A 23,551-nucleotide genomic window follows, 5' to 3' on the forward strand; every position below is an offset into this window, starting at 1 on the left:
TCAGCTAGATCCAAAAATCTGGCTTTTTGTCCGAGTCCCAAAATTGTAGGAGCTTTGTAAACAGGTACTAAAGATCACTCATTAAAGGAGGGAGAAGAGTTGGGGGAGGAGAAGGGATCCGGAATATTTTCTTTCAGACTCGGTCTCAGCACGGCAGCAGCGTAAACCCAGCGGATTGTTGGTGGCACCTTAGCACCCAGAGCATTCTTCTTGGAGGAGTGGGGACAAAGGCCAAGTGGCTGTTACCTGCACACAGGAGAGATGACCAGGTCAGACAAAGGGCCTAGAAGGCAGACAGATGAGTCAGTGAAGACTTTGTCCACCCATGAGAGGGGGTCCAGGTGGGATCTGTGTACCCTGCCCAACTTTGCTGAGGGCCATCAAGCCAGCTCAAGGGCAAGGCCAAGACCAGCCAGACTAACAAGCAGCCTGGCCATAGGTTTTGGCTGCTGTCCTTAACCCTCAATCCCAGAAGCATGAGAAAGAGAAAGGGCATCACCTGTGCCCAGGGACTGAGCCGCCCCAATTCAGGGAGCATAACTGATGTTCTAGCCGGGAGATGCGGAACGCCAGGTACGATGAAGACATGACCAAGAAGCAGGTCCTGGAGAAAGAGGGGTAAGGAGGAATTGAATCTCTCTTCTAGAAACGGGGCATTTTTACAGAATCCCCCAAAATAGGAGTGGGACTAAACTAGTTCCTGCCGTTGGAAGAATTAAAGAACCTTTTGCCTGCAGTTACGTTCTAGACCTAGGCATCTTTTTTCCCAGAGGCCACATGGGGGTCCTGAGACTCGTCCCCACGGAGGTGTCCTTGAAGCCCAGCAGGAGTTCTGGGTCCTTCAGCTGAGCCCACCTTCCCTCTGACCAGCCACCTTGGTCCTACACCCCCTCTGCAAGGCCACTAAGATTACCCCCTAAGGCGGTAGCCCTTCCCCCAGCAAGTGCTGAGGTTGACAGTCAAAACCCAGCCAGCAGAGCCAGAGGAAGGTGATGAGGTAAGGTGAGGGAATCCAGGGGCTGGCTCTTCATAAAACATCCCACCATGCTCACTGCTCTACTTAGGCAGAATTACAGACAAGCCTGGGTTTCCAGAAAACACCCCAATGGTGGGCAGCGGGAAGGCCATGGCTCTCCCTTAGTCTATCTGATGGGCCTCTCAGATTTTGCCAACCCTCCTCCTCCCCAATCCTGTGCAACTTTTTCTTTCTTCAACAGCTTCATGTCTTGCCCCTCTCCACAGCCTTAACCCTAAATTACAGGGTTGTAAGGATGAAAACTGGAAATACTTTATCTTGCTCTAGAAGAGCCTGCTGCACGGCTGCCAGATGCCACCCGGGAGCTTGCAGTTGACTCAGAACCTTCCCCTCGCTCTGGACACTGACCTCCCCACACACCAAGGCCCTGGCTCTAAACACTCAGACACCCACCACCCTCCATACAGCCACCTACAGCACGAGGAAGACCTTCAGGAGCCCGTGATCCCAGAGCCTCTGCTCCCCGTTGCTCTGGGGCTCGTCCTCCAGCCTCTTCTCCTCATAGTCAGCGTTCTCTGCAACAGGACGGCATTAGGCATCTTCCTGGGCAGAAGGCAGGGCCCCAGCCCACTCCCCCGCCCATGTTCTCTGGAGCCGCTTTGGCTCTTGGCTTTCCCTTATGGATTTGGAGAAAGAAAGAAACAGCTCTCAGAAGCCCTGCTGGCTGTGATGACCTCTTTTTGCAGAAGTGGGAGGCGGGACAGCCTGGTCTTTGGAAGCAGTTGCCATGGACAAGCACGCTGAACTCACCAGACCCCGGAGGCTTCCTGGAGGGGAAGCAGTCATCCATGGAGTCCGTGGATGCCCGAGGGATACAAGGGATGTTGTCTGGGAGGGACAGGGACCTGGAGGCAGGGCACACTTTTCTCCACTTCATCTCAGGGATGAGGACTTCCTGCAGAGAAGGCAGGAGAAGCTGTCTCACCATGGCCCTTGGGGCCTCACTTGCCCTAAGGGGTTCACGCTAGATTGATCAAAGCCTTTCCAGATATTATCAATATGGATGCCTAGCAAGCATGAAAGCAGGTGCCCAGAAGCGGGGAAACCACTGCCATAGCAATCACATGTCTCATCTGCTCCCTTGCTGTGTGACCAGCCACTCTTCCAGGGAATGTTGTCTTTGAAGACTGCTAGTGTAGAACCACAGTGGAGTCTAAGACATGAGCCATCCCAGGTACGTGTTCAGATCGGCTGAGTCCAAGACAGCTTGGCACTGTATATCTTAGATGGAATAAGTTGTGACTCCTGCTAATCTGGGCTCTAACCCTATGTCACTGACCTTGACTTAAGGTCCCCATCAATAAAAAGGGGAACATCGCCTTCCATCCCCTGCATGGCATTGTGCGTATTGTATGCTTGGCTAAACGCTTAATAGTTACTCAAGTAGACTTCAAACACCCTGGGGTCATTTCCACCCCCCACCCCTGCTCTAGAAACTCTGCTTACCCAGGATCCCAGGAGCAAAAGAAACAGCTGGGACCTTGGCCAATCTAAAAGGATCCTGCCTCAGTTCTGACTGTCTTCAGCGTTCTTCCCCAGGGACATCTCCAGCCCCTTGAAGGCCCTCCTGACTGCTAAAGGAAAGAGGATGGGTTGCTGGCTCTGTACCCGCGAAGGTATAAGGTCCAACCTGGGCAGTGTTCCGGGGGCTGGGCATCTGTTCTGCTCAGGAAGTTAGCACATCTGCCCAGGACATAGTGGCTCTGCATGGTATGGAGCGTGGTGGGTCTAGGGGACCCCCTGACACAGCATGGCCACTGGCTCTTGAGCCTGCTGCCCCAGTTCTGCACTGTGGGCTCCTGCCTGGGAGGCCCTGAAGCCTTAGACCCACAGGCAATCTCAAGCCAGCCACTTTTGCTCCCAGCCTCAGCTCTCACCAGAGACTCGCACTCAGGTTCCTCTAGAAATTCTCTTGCACTCAGACTCTTCTTGCTGGAAGGCTGAGGAGGGAAGGGAACAGGGATCACTTGTCCATCTGGAACAGCCAAAGTCAGGCATGGGGAGGTATTAACACTCTCCAAGAGAGCTTTACCTCCAAATAAGCCACTTTAGGTCAGATAGAGCCTAAAGCTCCCAGAGTTTGCAGGGGGATCCCTAGTTAATGCTGGAGCAGAGGGCAAAGCCAAGGCAACATACTCCCCCAAGCTGCTGCCCTCCCCCTTCCTCACCATAGGCAAGAGCGAGCTGTAGGCATATTGGGAAGTGGCCACATGCTCCTGCCCGTCTGTGCACCAAGGAAGCAAAAGTGAGGGCTATACGTGGGGACACACAAGGGCCCAGTGGCCTCAAAAAGGCTCACAAGCATAGACACATGGTCCAAGGACTGCCTCTGATTCACTGAGCCTGAGCCCGTTACTCCCCGTTTCCTGTGCCGGGGAGATGGGCCAGCCCCCCCCACAACAGCCCTGGCCCCAAGCTTCGTACCTGTAGGTGGGTGCAGACCCTCCTCAGCATGTCATATACACTGTCCCGGGAGAGCAGTGACACAAAGACATACTAGAACGTACAAAGAAAATAGAAAGGGGCAAGGTACATAAAGACTTGGGAGAGTGCCAGGGTCAAGCTGTGGACTCCTAGAGCTGGAATGGGGAGAAGGACAAGGGAGCGCTGGCCCAGAATCTCACTGACCTTCTGGCTGGTGTTGGTGGTGATGGCCAGGCCATTGGGAAGGAGCCGCGCCATCTTGTGTTTTTTGATCATTTGCACAGACACCACGGGAATGACCACCTGACGGGGGAGAGGCATTCTTCTCTCAGGACTCACCCCCAAGGACACAGTCCCTTTGCTTCCTGCTTAGGGCGCCAGCCACAGCTGGCAGTGACCCAAGCACGAGCACCGTGGAGATGTCTGGTCCCATGTGGGAGAGTATCTGAGCCTCCACCGTCTCACGCAGGCTCCCATCAGTTATCCCCCACCCCTTGGCCGCACGCGCTGCTCCGGCCTCTCACCCCATCGTCCAGGAGGCAAGGATGGTTGCCCTGGTGAATCCCATACTGCAGTAACAGAGTTCCCTGAGCCACCATGCACCGTGGCCACTTTCGGGCCCCCCTAAGTGTGACATCCCACTCTGATTCTGAAGGCATTTTGGAGGTACCCGTAGGCAGAATAATTTGGCAGTGAACTGTTCAGGCCGCTCAGGCCAGATGTGGAGTCTAGACTGGGGCCCCTGTTTGGAAGGGTGGGGCTGCTGCCCTGGACACCAGGTGGGATGCCCTACAGTGAGAAGCCTCACCAAGTGTCAGCGTGTGGAGGGACAGGCCTGACTTGAGGTGCGCCCACCGGGCAGGGACGTCTCTTCCCTGGGCTGTGGCAGCCCTTACCACTTATTACTACCTTGATATCCTTGCCAAAGAGGCTGGCGTGGAAGCAGAGCCAGTTGGGGGAGATGAAGAGCCGGCCCTGGAGAAGGAGGTCCCTCTGGAGGGCGCAGGAGCATACTGGGAAGTCACAGGAGACTGCCGTGAGCAAGGCCAGCCTGGGAGCCCCGGGGCCTGGGTCCTCCCACTCAGGAGTCCAGAGTCCAGCCTCGGGGACTGTCCTCCTCAGTGCCCTTCCCAATCCCAGGCCCCAGCAACCCATTCCCCCAGTACCCTAGCATCCTTTCCTGTGACTCCTGACCGCTCCCACCCCACCAGACTGCTAGATGTTTCCTCTGCCTCCATCCATGCCCCAAAAGGTCCGGCAGGTTTCTGCCCTGGTCCCCTAAGCCTGGATGTTCACCTCCACAGGCAGAACTCCTTGCCCTGCCCTGCCAGGGAGAGAGGGCCTTGATTGTGCAAATGCTCCCACACACTCCCCGGCAGGCCTGAACAGGAGAGAATAGACACTGATAAGAGCAGAACAGAAATAAGATTTGGAAGCCCCAACATTTCCTCAAGAAAATTTTTGTAAAATTCAACTTCATATCTCAAATCAGCCCATTCTTCTCACACTTTTGAAGAAAAAAAGGGCACGTTCAAAGGGCAGCCAGTTCCCATATCTGATTTGTGCCTGGAAGCTCTAGGGGAGAGGACCTGGGCCTTGGGCACTGCAGGTGCCTGTCCAGCCACCCGGGGAGACAGCTCACCTTTGAGAACCACCTCCTCCAAGGGGATGTCCTTAAACAGCTTGTGATATTGCTGGTTGTATTTTCTCAGTAGCGTCTGCAAACACACGAGCTGGGTCTGAGAAGTCCCAGGAGATCGGACCACAAGAGGGCCCTGCTCCAGCCACCAGCAAATAAGGCCACAGGGGTGGGGGTCCTGCGGTGACTTAGCATGAAGTAGTGGGTAAGCAGCCAGTGGGTGTGGAGGGCTGAGCTCCAAGCACAGCTTGTCTCCTGGTGACGCGAGGTCCTGACGGGCAGCCTAGGGCTGGAAGAGGACACAACTCCCACCCAGGAGGGGACACCCACTAGGTTTCCTGGTGACAGGCCTGTGGCCAAGGAGCCAACAGTCACCAAGTTCAGGCAGCCCGGGACCCCTCTCTCAGTGGGCAGTGAGAAGTCGGCTTCCCCACACTTACCCCATCTCGGCCGCACTTCTTTATGTCTTCACCCTTCAAGCCTTCTGGCCAGTGCATACTGCAAAGGAGACATGCCATTCCAGGGACAAGGAACCCTCAAAGTCCTACCCATGCATCCTTAGTGCCAATTCTGTCCTGGCCTCAAGCCACAAGCTTGGGGCAGAGATTGGAGGCTGGGGCCCTTCACAGCGAGCGCATAGCTCGCCCTGGGGAGGAGCACTCCTGAGGCAGGGAGGGGTCGCTGAGAGCCCTCTTCCCCGACAGCTGTGAGCAGCCGCCCCCAGGAGGTATGCTCGGCCTGAGCCTCGATGTCCCAGAGCTGCCCACCCCTGAGTGTCAAAAGCCCTCTCCCGTTTTTCTGACCTAGGCGCAAGCAGAGGAGCGGACCGCAGAGTGAATGAGCAGGAGGCACAGGGATGGGGAGCAGGTGGGGTGGGGGCGTCAGCCTCACGGCTCCAGGGCCTGGCCATGGGCCATGATCCCAGCAGGACTGCCCTCTCCCCGGGCCTGCAGCTCTGCAGTGAGGGGCTGGGCAGACTCACCTGACCTGACGGAAGCTACCAGGGCTGGCGGAGAGGGGCTGGTGCTGAAATGCAAACTTTTGCCCCGGCCAGGTTGGCCTGAGGACAGGTGGGCAGGGAGGAGGCTGGTAACCCGAGAAGCCTGGACCCTGCTAGGTCCCAGTGCGCTGGGACAGGCCTGGGAGTGGGAGGAAGAGGCCCCGGGCAGCCTATGCCCAACCTAACCCCCTGACGCAGCCTTAAGGCCCCCTTTCGAACAGGTCACCTCCAGAGGGCTTCCCACCCCCAACCAGTATGTATATCTGATCGGGAGAGGGGCCTCACCTGGAGCCTCGGAGTCTCTGGACCCTGCCTAGTTTCTCCGTGCTCTTCAAAGAAGCCGTCTTTCCGTGCACCTGTTGAATACTGAGGAGAAACAGGCCCTCATCAGGAAGGGGGGCTTTCTGGGGACACCTTTCCCAGCCAGCTCCACCATGTCCAGGGCAGCTGCCTCTGCCCCCTACCCAAGACCGGCCCTGCTATTCAAGGTGCGCTGAAGATGTCACAGTCCAGAGGCAGCAGCCCAGGCAGGGCTTCAGGGCAACTGACAGAGAGAGGAGACTCACTCACTGTCTTTCCTGGAAGCGTGAAGTCCAGTTTATGCCTGGGTATGAAGGAAAATCAATCTCCCAGGCAGCTCTTAGGCCTCCAGCCCCACCCTTGAGAAGGCACCTGGGAGGGAGGACCCTGTGACTTGCTCCAGACCGAAAGCAAAACTTTCGGAGGAGCCCAGGCAGTATTACCATAAACCATCAGCTTCTGGGAAAGGATTCTGAGCACAGGAGGCCTCATCAAGGCTGAGCAGTTGATACTGCGCAGATGTGGTCGTGAACTTCAGCCCACAGCTGAGTGTGGGCTTAGGGGGCGGGGATGCCCCACACCAGGAAGTGGCCTCAATGCCTTCAGACCATCAGGGTAGCTCGGACCTGAGAGCCAAACCATCACAAAAATGTCCCATAGAGAGGGCCCGAGAGGGGGTAGACAACCTCTCCATAGGCAGGTGGGGCTCCCCAAAGGCTTTTGAATTCATGCCTCCACTAAACAGCTCCAAAGCCTAGGGTCCTCCCCTTCCTGCTCCTCCAGAGCAGAAAGCCTAAAGCTTGAGCAGGCAAACTAGCCGCAGCTGGGTGGGCCCAGGGCTGATGGGAAGAGAGGGTGGCCAGGAAGCAGGGCCAAGGCAGGGCAGTGTGGTGGTCGTGAATAGGTAACGGGGTCTGTGCACTGGTCTCTCAGCAGGTAAGGAGCCGGAACCTGGAACCTGCAGATCCCAGCGCTCCGTCCCTCTCGGCAGTGTCACCAGGCAAAGTCAAATTCTCTTCTTCAAGAACAGAGTTACCGGGACTTCCCCGGTGATCCAGTGGGTAAGACTCCGCGCTCCCAACGCAGGGGGCCGGGGTTCGATCCCTGGTCGGGGAACTTGATCCCACATGCGTGCAGCAACGAAAAGTGCACATGCCGCAACTAAAGATCTCGCGTGCCGCAACAAAGATCCCGACGCGGTGCAGCCAAAATAAATAAATATTTTTAAAAATAAAATTAAATTTAAAAATAAATTAATTAATTAAAGAAGAGTTACTGCCTAGCCAAGATCTGCCAAGCCCCTCCAGGATTATTAATCTGACCCTCCTCCCACCCTACCATTGTACAGATAGGAAACTGAGACCTGCCAGGGACAGGCTGCACCCAGTGTCACACAGCAAAGAGCCAGGTGATCTCACCCACCAAATGAGCCCAACCACAGCCGTGTGGCCTGATGACCTCTGTCCTCAACCTCACGGTGAGTTTTGGTGCACATATCATGTATGTCCTGAATCTTTCAAGTGCTAGCGATGTGACCCATTGACTCCTAAAGTTAATTTCTGAATTTATTTGGGTCCATCATAACACATTTCACAGAGACTTCTCCCCCTTGATTTTTTTAATGCTTATTATAGAAAATATGAGAAATATAAAATATATAAAGCATTATGATCAAAAATCACCCATAAGAAAAAAATTCCCCCAAAATCACCCAAAGAAAACATCTATGCATAAATATATAATTTACATAAGTGGGATTATATATCATATAATTTGTATGCCCTATTTTTGCTTAACATAATTTCATGAGAAATTCCCCATGTCACTATTCATTCCTTGGTTAGATTCTCAGAAGTGAAATTTGTGGATGGAGAATGAGCATTTCTCAGGATCTTTAGACCCACTTCCAAAATGCTTTCCAGGTGCTATACCAACGAGCATGGCCATCAGCACTGTATGAGGGTGCCCGTCGCCCTACATCCAGGCCGTACACTGGGTATTATCTTTTTCTCACCTTTGCAAATTTGATAGGTGAAAATATATTGTTTTCATTTCTATTTCTGCTTATTGACAGGTGGAACATTTTTGCCAAATACATATTAACCACTGGGATTTCATCTGTGAATTGTCTATAAGGATCTTCATGTCTTTCTTATTGATTTGTATACCTTCTTTGTTGAGAAGATTAATCCTTAGTTTATCATTTTTGCAAACACTTCCCCCATTTGCCTTTCAGTTCTGTGGTATTGTTGCTGTACTTGTGTTTAATTTTTGTGCGGCCCATCCCATCCCTCTCTTTCATCTCTCTGTTTCTTTCTTGCTTTGAGGATGAGAGGCCCCTGAGGCAGAGTGTGTACAAGTCAAAACACCGAGCCTTAGAGACTTTGAACCCTGCAGCCCAGGAGCCCACGGGGCCACCAGGGAGGAGATGGGTGTGGGCTCCGCTCTAAGGAACACACTCCAGCCCTGGGGACCAAGGATAAAACAAGACCCCAAGAGGAAGAAGGAGGAACTTGATCATGGTTTCAGAGGCAGGGAGCCTGTCATTCAGGCACTGGAAAGTGTGATACGAGTTGTCAGGGCTGCAGGAGCTCAGAGGACACACAGAGTGAAAGAGTTACAGCAGGACTCCCAGAGAAAAGGAAGCTGAGCCTTACCAGCTGGGTGGGACTATAATCGTGCTTGGCTTCCATCATCTAACCCTGCGTGATAATCACGCCTTTGCGTAGATTCTAAACCCAGCCCATCCTTAGGTTCAAATGTGACCTCAGGGAGGGGCGCCTTCCGTCAGTCCTCCCCCAGCCTAGTGATGAGCCCTACTGCAGGCTCTCAGCCCCGAACCCCAGGCTCCCTCTCGGGCACCTGTGTGTGAGCTCTAACTGCCCACCTCCAGGGGCTCCAGGACACCTCCTGCAACATCGTAGCCCCTGAGCCTGGGGCACCACCAGCGTGCAGCAGGCACTCGTGACGTGACATGTCTGAGGAAGGACTGTGTGGACAGTGTAAGTGAGATCAAGAACAGAGGTTGGAGGAGAGATGGGCCGTGAGAATAACAAAAAAAGGCTGCCACGATTCCCACAGCATCTCCGTGAAAAAAATAACGGTAAGAAAACAGGAGTCCCTTGGGGTAAATGACTCAAATATGTTCAAACTCAAAGCAACCCCTTTTCATGTGATGAACATGATGGTCACAAGCCAATCTTTCATGTCCATCGATGAAAATCAGCCCCTCCGAGCCGTCCTAATAATGCTGTTGGTACAGAGACCCTGGCTATGGCCGAAATGCACTGCTTTCAAAATCACCTTCAAGTCAGACTTTCTACTGATTCGTCTTCTTTCCCATAGTATTTGTTTAGATGAGTAAAAATAAAGAGATGGGAGCAAAGTCAGAGGAAAAGCTAGGTCTGGGGTGATAGTCATCGAGAATTCACCAACAGAACCAGGCAGGTGGGGTCCACCCAAGGACCAACAGGGCCCTGACCCAGACGAAGGAGGTGGCAAGAGCAGGGCGCTGGAGAGTGAGGGGCCAGGCTGGGTCCCCGCCCCCTGCCGGCAGTCTCTGTCCACTCCCACAGAGCCTTCCTCAACCTAGTTGCTCTTGCTATGTGTGTTGGGAACCATACCCGCTGCCCATCCAGCCCCATCACACCTCCACGTGCAGACTATGGAGTTAATATCAAGGGTCTTCAAAACCGTATCTATTTTTTCAATCAAAGCCACAAAAAAATGTCATTATTGTCATGAGGGTGATGGAGCACGGGAGGCTCAGTATGCTGGACATTAAAGGGGGTAGAAAAGGTTTGAAAATTCCTCAGATGAGGCCCTTTCATTCTGCTGAGCCTGGTCCAAAGGCAAGATGCTGATCCAGAGGACACAACTTGTGCTTGCCCTGCCCTCAGGCCTTGCTGGCCCAAGTGGGAACTCAGGCTAACTGCCCATTCCTTCATTCCTTCCACAAATACTGAACTTATCACCCCATGAACCCAGTATGAGCCTGCCCAGCCCAGGGGGCTGCTGAGAGGGAGGGGATGGGCAGCTAGCACTGAGAGACGTCGGGAGAGGAGCCAGGCCCATCAGGAAAGGGGAGACACAGGGAATTCCCTGGTGGTCCAGTGGTAGGACTCCGCACTTTCACAGCCAAGGGCCCGGGTTCAATCCCTGGTCGGAGAACTAAGATCCTGTAAGCCAAGCAGCACAGCCGGAAAAAAAAAGAAGGAAAGGGGAGACACAGAGAGGTTAGGAGAGGGAGAGAGAGGCAGTGCAGAGAAGACCCAGAGAGGCTGAGTCTAGCTGCTTCCTAGGGACCTCACAGACGAAGCTTCATGGGACACTTGACACATGCACTCTGCTCTGGATGCCTCCCCCGGGCTCAAAATATCCACACCAGGTAGATAAATCCCTAACGTGACACCTCGTCCCTCCAGAGCGGCAGAGCCTGCCATCTAGACGAATCCATCAAAGTGAGCTCAGCATCATCCCCCCAAACCTGCTTCCCCTTGAAAGGCCCCAACCTCCACAGTTACCCAAGCCAGAATCCTCAACTCACGCTTCTTCCCCACCGCTGCAACCAGTCAACTGCCAAGGCCCCGAGAGCCTGGCACCACCCGACCCACCGTACCATCTACTGTCTCCACTCCTGCTACAGCAGGCAAGCCTAGGCCACCATCATCCTCTTCCTGGATGCTGGCAACAGCTTCCTAACTACACCTGCCCCCAGCCTTGCCCTTCCACACCTGGCACTCTCCCACACCCACACTGCCAACAGAGCCACCTGGGGCCCAGATCTGAGCCTGCCCCCCTCCTGCTGACTTTCCTCCTGTAGTTCCTTCTTGCCTCCTACCTGGCCTTCCTGACCTTCCTTGCTTCCTTTCCAGCCTCACCCCTGCAGCTCAGCGGCGGCCCTTCACCCCTGCATGTTTGCTCTTCCTGGAATTCCTTGCCATACTTATCTACCTGGGGAATTCCCTGGTCATCTTTCAAAGCCCAGATCAGGCATCACCTTCTCTGTGAAGCCTTCCCAGCTTTCCGCCATGCAGAGCTGGTCATCCCTCCTCTATGGTCCCTGGTCCCTTCTTTCACGCTGCTGCTCCAGCCCTTACCACCCCAGAGTGTGCTTGTCTGTTTAGACATCTGAGCTCCACCAGGGGTGTGTCTTCTACATCTCTGTACCAGCAGCACACAGCAGGCGCCCAATGTTTGCTAAATGAATGAGTGAAGGAGAGACAGAGAAAGGGACACGATGACACTTCAAGAGGGAGGAGGGGAGAAAAAAAGCCGGGTAGTAGGGACTTCCCTGGTGGCACAGTGGTTAAGAATCCGCCTGCCAGTGCAGGGGACACGGGTTCGAGCCCTGGTCCGGGAAGATCCCACATGCCGCGGAGGAACTAAGCTCATGTGCCACAACTACCCAGCCTGCGCTCTAGAGCCCGCGAGCCACAACTACTGAAGACTGTGCGACTAGAGCCCGTGCTCGGCAACAAGAGAAGCCACCGCAATGAGAAGCCCGTGCACCGCAACGAAGAGTAGCCCCCACTCGCCGCAACTAGAGAAAGCCCGTGCGCAGCAACGAAGATCCAATGCAGCCAAAAATAAATAAATAAATAAAAAATTTTAAAGCCAGGCAGTAAGAGTGAAGGAGGCACAGAGAATGATGGATGCCCAGCAGTAAGGGGAGGGGTGGTGGACAGGAGTGGAGGGGGGTCACCCACAGATGGGCCCTCCCCTCCGGGAGCCCTGGCCTGTGGAGCAGGCAGACAGCCTGGCCCGGCAGCGCCAGGCACTCAATCCACGCCGGCTGACTGATCAAAGAGGAGCCCAGGTGGGAGACAGAGGACATACGGAAAAGGGTAAAGTGGCTCGGAAGGGATGGGAGGGGGTGTTTGGGGAAAAGCACAGGCTGGGCCCCTCCCAGCCCCACAGCAGTGCTCACTGGCTGCACCCCGCTGGGCTGTCGCAGCCCCACCCGCTACCCAGCCCCTCCACCAGAACCCTCTCTAACCACAGGGCAACCCCTCCCCTCGCTCCTCAAGCCTCGGGCAGCAGCAGTGCCCGTGGCTGGTGCTGAAGCAGAAAACTCGGCCAGGCCTGGCAGCCGGAGGCAGCTGGGCCTTTGTGGTCACTGGAGGGTCCCCTCAGGTGTGTCTCCTCCCCCAGGGGGATGTCCACACTCTCCCAAGTTGTCTTCTAGTGGACACCTGAGATGCTAGAGTGTCCTGTGGGTCACTTCTCAAGGCCAGGGCCAGCTCCCCCCACTCCTGCAGGACGTAGGTCCCAATCAGCTCCAAGGAGAGATCTTTTCCAAACAGAAAACACATCTTAGGGAATTCCCTGGCGGTCCAGTGGTTAGGACTCCGCGCTGGCACTGCCCAGGCGGGGTTCAGTCCCTGCTTGGGGAACTAAGATCCCGCAAGCCACGTGGAGCGGCCAAAAAAAAAGAAAGAAAACCCATCTTAGCAGCAGGCCCCTGAGAGTGCAAAGCCAGAGACGGCAAATAGAGCCATCTAGGGACAGGGAGCTGAGGGCGCGTGTCCTGGAAGGAAGGTCCACCACTGGGGCTCAGCAGCCTAGACCTTGGGGCACCTCCAGATTCCCCCAGGCTCCCTCACCCCACCCCACCTCTACATCTCCGCACACAGCTCACCACCTACTTCACAGAGAAAAAAGACCATCCTGTTAACTCGGAAGGGTAGCCTGCCGGGTACACACTAGAATCACCTGTAGAGCTTTTCAAAAAACCAACCAAAGAAAAATGATCCCTGAGCTCTGTTCTCAAACCAGTTAAATCAGAACCTCTGGGGGTAGCATTTAGGTAACTATATATTTTTAACTTGTTACTGATGTGTACTTTACATATTGAAAAGTGCACACAAAGTAAGTGAACCGTGCAACGCATTTCACAAACGGTGCATACCGGAGAAGCTGCCCTCCAGAAGCCCCTCCCACGCCTTCTAGTCTCACTGCCCACTCCCAACCCCCCACCCCCGGTCAAAGAGAACCACCTACGCGACTTCCAACAACACAGATTGTCTTTGCCTCTTCGGGGACTTTCTGTGGATGGAATCATGTGGTACGTGTTCTTTTACTCGGCAACACACTGGTGAGATTCATCCACACTGCTGTGTGTGGCTGCAAACTCTGCATTTTCACTAATGTTTAGAGTTCCATTATATGGACATGTTGCAACTGATTTATTAATCTTACTGTTGAGGGGCATTTTACTATTGAGTTTCCAGTTTTTGCCTGTTACAAAACCGTTGCTATAAACATTTCAGCACCTTGTGTCTTGTGCACACAAGTATTCGTTTCTATGAGTAAACACTTAGGGTTGGTATTGCTGGGTCATGAGGTTCAGCTTCAGGCTTTTAAAAGCTCTCGGGTGATTTTAAACCCCTCCTTTGTTTGGGGCTCAGAGGGAGACGCATACCTCCTGGTCTCCGAGGCCAGTCCTCCCACCTGGGCTCCAGACCCTCCTGTGCCTTCACCCGGCCCTCTGGAGTTCCAGGAACATCCTTGGCGAAACAGGGAATCACGCTCTTAAAAGAGATTTCCTTCATCTGTTAAGGTCGCAGAGTTCATTTCCTGAGTTTTGTCAAGGAAGTAAGGCCAGCCCTCCCGTGTGGCAGCATCCAGCCCTGAACCACACTGTGTCCTGCCCAAGAGCCCCCCCTATCTTTCTCTCAGGGCCACTGGCCCGAAGTACAGCCCAGAAAATGGCTGACAAGACCTCTCCCCAAGGGAAACTGGAATAACGTGGACAGAGTCAGGCTCGTCGTCAATACACTGAAACTTGAAGTGGAAAGGCAATCTCCTTTTGCAAAAAAATAACTCTATTATTTCTTACATAGAGGCTGCACCTCACTTTTTATTTTTTTAAGCTGATAATCCATATCTAGGACAACAAGGACAAGTTTCACCTTTTCCACCCATTAGGGAAGGGGAGCGAATCCCATAACTGAATTCCATACTGAGTGTAAGGGCGTGTGGCTCTGAGTTGGGGGCCACATGCTGGGCCCCAATCCGTCTGTCCTGCTCAGCAGCCCTGGCAAAGGACTCAGGGTGGGGCAGGTGCTCAGCCTAGTCACGATCCCTACTTCCCAGGAGCTGGTCTGAGAACCCCTGGGCCAGGAATATGCTTCGTTTCCCTTTACTACCTGTGGCAGCTTTGAAATGACAGGGAATGTGGAGACCCAGTTTGTACAGATGACCCGGGCTACAGGATAGAACCACGGGGGTGCTCCAGACCCAAGCAAAGCCACCCGCAAGCTGACCAGCGCCCTCTTTAGAATGAAAAGCTGAGGGACTTCCCTGGCGGTCCAGTGGTTAGGACTTTGCCTTCCAATGCAGGGGGTGCGGGTTCGATCCCTGGTCGGAGAGCTAAGATCCCACATGTCTTGCGGCCAAAAAAAACCAAAATATATTTTTAAAAAAGCAATATTATAACAAATTCAATAAAGACTTTAAGATGGTCCACATTAAAATAAAAATTTTAAAAAAAAGAATGAAAAGCTGAGCTGGCCCATCAGGATCCCTTTCTGATGAATCCTAACTGGGAAATACGGGAGGTGGAGGAGGCGGGCCAAAGGCAGTGAACAGGCAGGAGAGAGCCGCAGGTGTCCTGGGCCAGAGTGACTGGGTGCACCTGGAGATTGGGTCTAGAATGAGGAAGAGAGTGAAGAGAGAAGCAGGTGGGCCGTGGGCCAAGCCCCGCCCCGGGAGACAGCGAAGAGGGTCTGCTCCCCGCGGCTGCTCCTTGACTTTCCATCTGCTCCCAATGCCCCGGCCCTTGCAGCCAAGACCAAAAACCCCCATACCTGGTTTGCCCGAAGACCACAAACGAGGGCACACATGTGATGTCCTTTAAGACATGATGGGACTTCCCTGGTGGCGCAGTGATTAAGAATCCGCCTGCCAATGCATGGGACAGGGGTTCGAGCCCTGGTCCGGGAAGATCCACATGCCACGGAGCAACTAAGGCCGTGCGCCATAACTACTAAGCCTGCGACCTAGAGCCCGCAAGCCACAACTACTGAGCCCAAGTGCTGCAACTACTGAAGCTCGCCTGCCTAGAGCCCATGCTCTGCAGCAAGAGAAGCCACCGCAATAAGAAGCCCGCGCACCACAACGAAGAGTAGCCCCCGCTCGCCGCAACTAGTGGGGCAGGTAGTACAACTTAACACCTCACGGGTGAAGAAGGGAGGCTCAGCTGGGTTCACTGGCAGGGCCAGGACTCCATAGACGGCTGATACCCACACCTGGGGGTACCATACCTGCAATGCGCCTTCAGGGCCAAGAAAGGGAAGAAGCCTCTGAAGAAAGTTCAGACCAAGTCTGGCCCCATTAACGATGGAGCCCCCAGGGGGAAGGAGGTGAATGGATCTGGCTCATGATCTCCTCTAATCTCAGTCCAGTTCTAGTCATGCAAGAGAGATGCACCATTCCCATCACAGATGAGGAAACTGAGGCCCACAGAGGTAAAGCACTTTGCTCCTGACCACATAACTGGAAAGCAGTGGAGCTCGAATTCAAAATCCAGTCTGGCTGAAAGTGTGCACTCTTTCTATCGTGCCTGGAGCGCTCGAGGGACCCAAATTCTGCCCTTTCCTAGAGCTCTCCTGCTGCAGGGCCAGGCCCCCGCTCTCCCCACAGGCCCAGTACAGGGGGACTAGGGGAAATGGAGGGGGTGTCTACTGGGCTGAGATGATCATGTGGGAGCCCTTCTGGGAAGTGGGGTTCCCTAGATCAGAACCCCCTAGGCTTTATCTCCCTTACTCCAAGAACCAAACACACTGGGTGAGCTAGTTGCTAGGAAGATGTGGGCTGGCCCAGCCCTCTGGGGGCGGCTAGATCCAGCCTGAACAAGGACCCCTTTGAGCGCTGGTGCTAACAAGAACTCCTTCTACCTACAGGGATCTCAGAAACCCCAGGTCCTCCCATCCAATGGGAGCTGGGAGGGCCAGGGGCAAGGCTGGCCCCATCTCCCACTCTCAGCAGCCAAGCTGCCTGGTTGACTGGACCAGCCCTGGTTAAAGGGCCCCAACCCCTTTTCCCTTCTCCCTGACCTCCCACCCAGGCCTGGGCTCTCAGCACACCAGAAAGGCCCTGCTCCTCATGCGGACAGAATCTGGGAGCAAAGTGCTCAGGCTGACGCTTCTCCTGCCCTCGGGAGCCGCGCTAAGGAGCCCCCCCTCCCAGGTCTGCCTGGGCCCTGCTCAGCTAAGCTGCTGCTGCCCGAGGTAGGGACCCCTCTTTCTCACCCCCCAGGACCTCTCCTCCCTGAAGCCTGGCCGGCCTGTACCTCCAGGGAGAGCAGAGCCGTCCCCCGCTGTGCCCACTTCTGCTCAGGTAGCCTCCTTTGCTGTGCCACCTGTTGATGTGGCAGTCTCCCCCCTAGACTGTCAAATTCATCTCTTACCCCAGGGCCTCGCACAACCTCAGGCATACAGTAAGTGCTCCATAACTGTTTACCGAAGAGACAAATGCTCCCTGTGGAAAACCCCTCTGTGTAGTCTGTTTAGCAGTAGTGGGGCCTCAGGATACCAACATAAGGCCTGGAGTAAGGGAATTCCCTGGAGGTCCAGAGGTTGGGACTCTGCGTTCTCACTGCCAAGGGCCCGGGTTCGGTCCCTGGCCAGGGAACTAGAGTCCCACAAAACACACGGCGCGGCCTGGAGTGAGAACAACCCACTCAAGTTTGCCTCTGGCTCCCCTGACCCTCCGGGTGGCCCCCAGGCATCTCCCCCTGAGTCTCCTCCCTCCTCTCTAAAATGGGGAGAATCCTTTCTCTGGCCTGCAGATGGTCAGGGCCGCTGTGAGGATCTGAGACAGGTCACGGCCCAGCCCTGGGGAAGGGGGCCGGCTCTCACAGCCTTGCCCGCTGGGCCTCCCATCCCTGCCTACACCACTGAGAGCTGAGTTGCCCCCCTACCCTCCCATCATGTCCCTTGAAGGATGCCCAGAGGTGAGCTCCCCATGGGAAGTAGAGATGGGGACACCAGCGGGCCCCCCACTGCACCCGCAAAGCTCCATACATGTCCTGCGTGACTGAACCTTTCCCCTGGGACAGTGGCAGCGGGCAGGGCCCTCTTTACACCTGGGTGGCATCCACGGACTGCGTCCTATCCCCTGGGGCCCAGAGGTTCTCCCACAGCTCAGGCCCAACCATACTCAGGATCCCACCCTCTCTTCTCTCTCCACCAGAGGTACGAGGCCAGCAGTTGCTGCCCCCTTCCTGGCCAGAGCTCAAAGACCTGCAGAGTGACAACAGTCACCAGGGAGACAGATGGACAAATGGCTGAAACCTGGAAGCTTCGCTCCTGGGGATACGCAGGATTTCCTACAAAGCCCCGGCTACGATGGAGCAGGGAATTGGTTCTGCAGAGAGCGACCTGCCTGTTGCTGGCCTCCTCCCACAGTGCCCACCGCCGGAGCAGCATCTGTGAGAGCTGGCACCCCTGGACCTGGTCACAGACCACTTTTTCTTGGCAGGCCACTTGGGGCCTGGCTGTTTCCAGACAAGAAGCTGGTCATTCAGGTCTAAACACAGACTTGCATTCATGAAGAAACAGAGCACCCCTGTGCTCCTGGGGGCCACCCTCTGCCCGGCAGGCTGAGGGGAGGGCCCACAGACACCCTCAGATGCTCACCCCCACTCAAGGCTGCCTGGAGGTGTGGCTACTCCCGGGACAAGTCAGCTCTGTCCATCCATGGGTAGCATCCAGCATACCCAACTCCAACCACCCGGGGACACCCACCTCAGAATCACTCTGGCTTTGGGGACCCACCTGGCTCTTGTCAGGGCACAGGCAGTCTCGAGCAGACTCAGTGTCCTGGAAGAGCCTGGGCGTGGGGACAGGAAGACAGGACGCAGGCCTAGAAGTACTTCTCACTGCTGTGGGTCCTTGGAGAAGCCACTCTCCCCTTCTGGGCCTCAGTTACTCCTCTGCAAAGGGGCAAGAAAGTCTCAAGCCAGTAGGGAAAGCAAATGTTGTCTGAGGGAATAACAAAGCCTAGCCAGGAACTGGGTGAGGGGGCAGATGGCCACTGGCTCTCCGTGGTCAGAAAAACCCCAATCCCAGGACAGGCTGGCAGAAGCCCTCAGAGGGCTGCCGGCCCCTCTGCCTCCATCCTACAAATGCCAATTGAACGCCTGTATTCGCTCAGCTCTGTGTAAGTGCTGTGTATACGAAGAGGGATAAGGCACGCTACTATCCCCAAAATGCCCAGTGGGAGAGGTAGACATGAAACAAATATTTATAGAGACCGATACATAAGTATAACTGTGTAATGTACGTTACGAAGGCAAAGCACAGCGTCCTAGGAGGACCTCTGTCAAGGAGTCCTGAGTCACCCATGGAGAGTGGGGAAGACCCCCCGAAGCAGCAGCAGCAGCAGCATTTGCTCTGACAGCCAATGGATGCTAATCAGACTGAGGGGCTGGCAGGGTCGGGGTGGGGAGGATTGGAGGGTGTTGGGAAGGGGTCCTTGTAGAGGGTTTATTAGAGGGTTTATGATGTGCAAAAGCCCTGAGGCCAGATGTGTGTGGCACGTATGAGAAATATAAACAGAGCCTTTGTGTCTGGAGGGTAGAGGTGAGTAGTGAAGTGATGAGCAATGAGGCTGGAGAGGTTGGCAGGGCTAGATCATGCAGGGTCTTGTGGGCCCCAGTAAGGGTTTTTGTCATTCTCTTAAAAACTATGGGGGGGGTAGGGCTTCCCTGGTGGCACAGTGGTTGAGAGTCCACCTGCCGATGCAGGGGACATGGGTTCGTGTCCTGGTCCGGGAGGATCCCACATGCCGCGGAGCGGCTGGGCCCGTGAGCCATGGCCGCTGAGCCTGCGCGTCCGGAGCCTGTGCTCCGCAACGGGAGAGGCCACAGCGGAGAGAGGCCCGCGTACCGCAAAAAACAAAAAAACAAACAGACAAAAAAAAAAAACAACTACGGGGGGGAGCCTTTTGCGCTGCAGAAATGGAGTCGGAGACACTAGATATAGCTGCTTACCCCCGCAACTGGTTTCTTCTGGGGGCTTTGGGCCCCCAGATTTTGATATCTGATTTTCAGTATATACAGGAATTGGCTTTTTCTGGAAAATGTATGTGAAAGTGTGATTTTAATATCCATCACTTTTATACTTATATGAAAGTCCATGAATAAAGTTGTTTATAGTAAAAAACAAAAAAAAGAAAAAGAAAAGCTATGAGGAACCAATGAAGGGATTTAAAAGGGGAAATACACTGTCAACTTTGTACGTTAAAGAGTATGGAGCAGCATCCATTTGAGCTGGCACCCCTGGGCGTGGTCACAGATCACTCTAATACATAGATTTATTTCAAAGCAATCCAAAGGGTGTGGGGCAGGGGGAGCACAGGGTGAGTACCGATATAATAGGGACAACCTGATGTTGGTGGTTATTGTAGTTAGTGGTGATGAATACATGGGGGTCCCTCCTACAACTCTCCTCCTCTTTGGTATATATTTAGAATTTTCCATGGAGACAGACCAGTTAGGAGACTGTATTCCAGCAAAGAGATGAGGTCTCAGTCTTGGTGGCAGTGGTGGTGATGGAGGTTGAGGGATAGATTCACACTATATATTTCCAAGTAGAACCCACCTGGACTTGGTGATCAACTGGATGTGGGGCATAAGGTAAGAAGTGTCAAACCTGACTCTAGATTTCTGGATTGCAAGCAGGATACTGCTGTGTTTTGCTGAGACAAAAGAGAGGAAAATATACTGGAAAAAGAACATCTTTGAAGGAAACAATCATGAGTTCAGTCTTAAACATGTGTGAGAAACATTTAAGTGGAGATATCCAGTTACATATGAGTAAGGAGCTCAGAAGAAAGGTCCAGGCTGAAGGGATACATTTCTGAGTTATTGGCCCATGGATGGGTACAGGAGCTAGGAAGATCCCCCAGGGAAAGTGGGTACATAAAGAAGAGAAGCTATCGAGAAGGGTGCCAAGACTGATTCAACGGGAGAGAGAATAGTCTTTTCAATGAATGGTGCAGGGACAACTAGACATCCACATGCAAAAGAATGAAGCTGGATCCCTATCTCACACCACGTACAAAAAATAACTCAAAGGTGTGAGAGCTAAGACTCTTAGAAGAAATCATTTGTGTAAATCTTTGTTTGATTAGGCAATGGTCTCCTAAGCTATGACACCAAAAGCACAAGAAACAGAAGAAAAAATAGATAAATCGAACTTCATCAAAATTAGAAGATGTTGTGCTGCTAATGATATTGAGAAGGTGAAAAGGAAACTCCTAGAATGAGAGAAAATATTTGTAAATCATGCATCTGATAAGGGACTAGTATCTAGAATATATGAAAAACTCTTATGACCTTGCAGATGTCATACTAAGTGAAAAAAGTCACAAAAATATAAATGCTGTATGACTCCGCCTATGTGAAGTACCTAGAGGAGTCAGATTCATAGAAACAGAAAGTAGAATGGTGGTTGCCAGGGGCTGGAGGAGGGGGGCGGAATGGAGAGTTATTTAACGGGTGTAGAGTTTCAGTTTTGCAAGGTGAAAAAGTTCTGGAGATTGATTGCACAACAATATGAATACGTATATTTAACATTACTGAACGGTACAAATGAACTTAGAAATGGTTAAGATGGTAAATTTTATGTTACGTGTTTTTCTTAACCACAATTAAAATCTTTTTAAAGAACTCAAAACTGAAAAATAAAAAGACAAATAATCCAACTAATAATGGGCAAATGTTTAAATAAACATTTTTCCAAAGAAGATATCAGATGACCAATAAGTACACAAAAAGATGCTCAACATCATTAGTCATCAGGGAAATACAAATCAAAACCACAATGGGATACCACTTCACACCCCCGAGAGACTGTAATTCATATCAGGTGTTGGTGAGGATAAGGAGAAACTGGAGCCCTCACACATTGCTGGTGGGATTGTAAATTGGTGCAACTGCTTTGGAAAACAGTTTGGTGGTTACTCAAATGGTTAAACGTTTACTATATGACCCAGCAATTCTCCTCCTAGGTACATATACCCAAGAAAACTGAAAATACATGGGCACACAAAATTTGTACAAGAATGCTCATAGCAAAGGGAACCCTCCTACACTGTTGATGGGAATGTAAACTGGTACAGCCACTATGGAAAACAGTATGGAGGTTCCTCAAAAAACTAAAAATAGAATTCCCATATGATCCAGCAATCCCACTCCTGGGCATATATTCAGACAAAACTACAATTCAAAAGGACACATGCGCCCCTATGTTCATAGCAGCACTATTTATAATAGCCAAGACATGGAAACAAGCTAAATGTCCATCAACAGATGAATGGGTAAAGATGTGGTACATATACACAATGGAATATTACTCAGCCATAAAAAAGAATGAAATAATACCACTTGCAGTAACATGGATGGACCTAGAGATTATCATACTAAGTGAAATCAGAAATAGAAAGACAGGTACCGTATGATATCACTCATATGTGCAGTCTAAAATATGACACAAATGAACTTCTCTGTGAGACAGACTCACAGACATAGAGAATAGACCTGTGATTGCTAAAGGGGAAGGGGGTGGAGGAGGGATGGATTGGGAGTTTGGGATTAGCAGGTGCAAACTATTATATATAGAATGGATAAACAACGAGGTCCTACTGTAGAGCACAGCGAACTATATTCAGTATCCTGTGACAAAACATAACGGAAAAGAATATTAAAAAGAATGTATATGTATGTATAACTGAACCACTTTGCTGTACAGCAGAAATTAACACAACATCGGAAATCAACTATACTTCAATTTTTTAAAGTTTTAAAAAATAGGAATGCTCATAGCATTATGATAATTATTACCATAATAGCCAAAAAATGGAAACAACCCAAATACCCAACTGATGAATGGATAAGCAAAACGTGGTATACCCATACAGTGGAACATAATTCAGCCATACAAAGGAATGAATTACTGATACATATTACAACATGAATGGACCTTAAAAACATTATGCTAAATGAAAAGCCAGTTACAAAAGACCACATATCGTATGATTCCACGTACAGGAAATGTCCAGAATTGGCAAATCCACAGAGACAGAAAGTAGATTAGTAGTTGCCAGGGGCTGGAGGGAAGGGGAAATGGGAAGTGACTAATGCACATAGAGTTTCTTTTGGAGGTGATGAAACTGTTCCAGAATTAGACAGTGATGATGGTTGCACAACTTTGTGAATACAGTAAAAGCCACTGAACGGCACACTTTAAAAGGATGAATTTTATGGTGTGTGAATTATATCTCCACTAGGAGGATGGGGAAGAGGGAGGGGAAGGAGAGTAGTCTGGGACCTCAAGAATTACAGCACTTAAAGACTGTGTGGGGCTTCCCTGGTGGCACAGTGGTTGAGAGTCCGCCTGCCGATGCAGGGGACGCGGGTTCGTGCCCCGGTCCGGGAGGATCCCACATGCCGCGGAGCGGCTAGGCCCGTGAGCCATGGCCACTGGGCCTGCGCGTCCGGAGCCTGTGCTCCGCAACGGGAGAAGCCACAGCAGTGAGAGGCCCGCGTACCGCAAAAAAAAAAAAAAAACACAAACAACCAGGTGTATAGGTTGTCATGAAGTACGAAAGAGTACTTCAAAGGAGGAATGGGAAAGCAGTGAAGTTTGCTGAGAGGCCAAACAGCGGGAGGACTGGAAGGCAGTCTAAGTAACTTTAGCAACAAGGAGCGGATCTGCAGCTTTAGCCAGGACCGTTTTGGTGCCCTAGTGGGGGTCTGAATCCAGACTCGGGTGCTAAAGGCGTGCCCCTCCTTTCTCTCTCCCACGCTGCTGACTGCATCCCAGGGACGGACTGTGAGGAGAGGCCTCTGAGCACAAGTGAGGATGCTGCCGAGCACAGCCGGCAGCCCAGGCCACCGGCCAGCTCAGCGCCCCACCAACCTCGGATCCTGCCTTCCTCCCAGTGAAAGACCACGGAGATTCTGGGGGATGGGACTGTACCTCCCTCTCCTGATTCCCTGGGCGGGGTGTCCACAGTCGGGGAGGGAGTGGGTGCTGCCCTTGCCCGCAGCTTCCCCGCCTGGTCCAGCCTTCCCCAGCCATCCTCACCTGACGCTCCTCACCCCTGGCGCATCTCTGCCGCAGCCCGCGAACCACAAGTCCAT

General features: G+C 52.8%; 1 protein-coding gene across 1 annotated transcript; it reads right to left on the minus strand.

Annotated features, from left to right (window-relative positions):
- Positions 1 to 467: 467 nt before the first annotated feature.
- Positions 468 to 23,551, minus strand: GRAMD2A (GRAM domain containing 2A). The gene is given in 12 exon segments (XM_029238773.1): positions 468 to 604; positions 1,452 to 1,569; positions 1,572 to 1,652; positions 1,787 to 1,931; positions 2,914 to 2,976; positions 3,461 to 3,532; positions 3,665 to 3,763; positions 4,370 to 4,473; positions 5,103 to 5,178; positions 5,540 to 5,597; positions 6,385 to 6,465; positions 23,496 to 23,551. Coding segments are annotated over 12 exon segments (1,062 nt in total). The 3' UTR covers positions 468 to 495.

The sequence above is a fragment of the Monodon monoceros genome, unplaced genomic scaffold (genome assembly GCF_005190385.1).
Source record: "Monodon monoceros isolate NGI ecotype Baffin Bay Population unplaced genomic scaffold, NGI_Narwhal_1 Super_Scaffold_21, whole genome shotgun sequence".
Lineage (NCBI taxonomy): Eukaryota > Metazoa > Chordata > Mammalia > Artiodactyla > Monodontidae > Monodon > Monodon monoceros.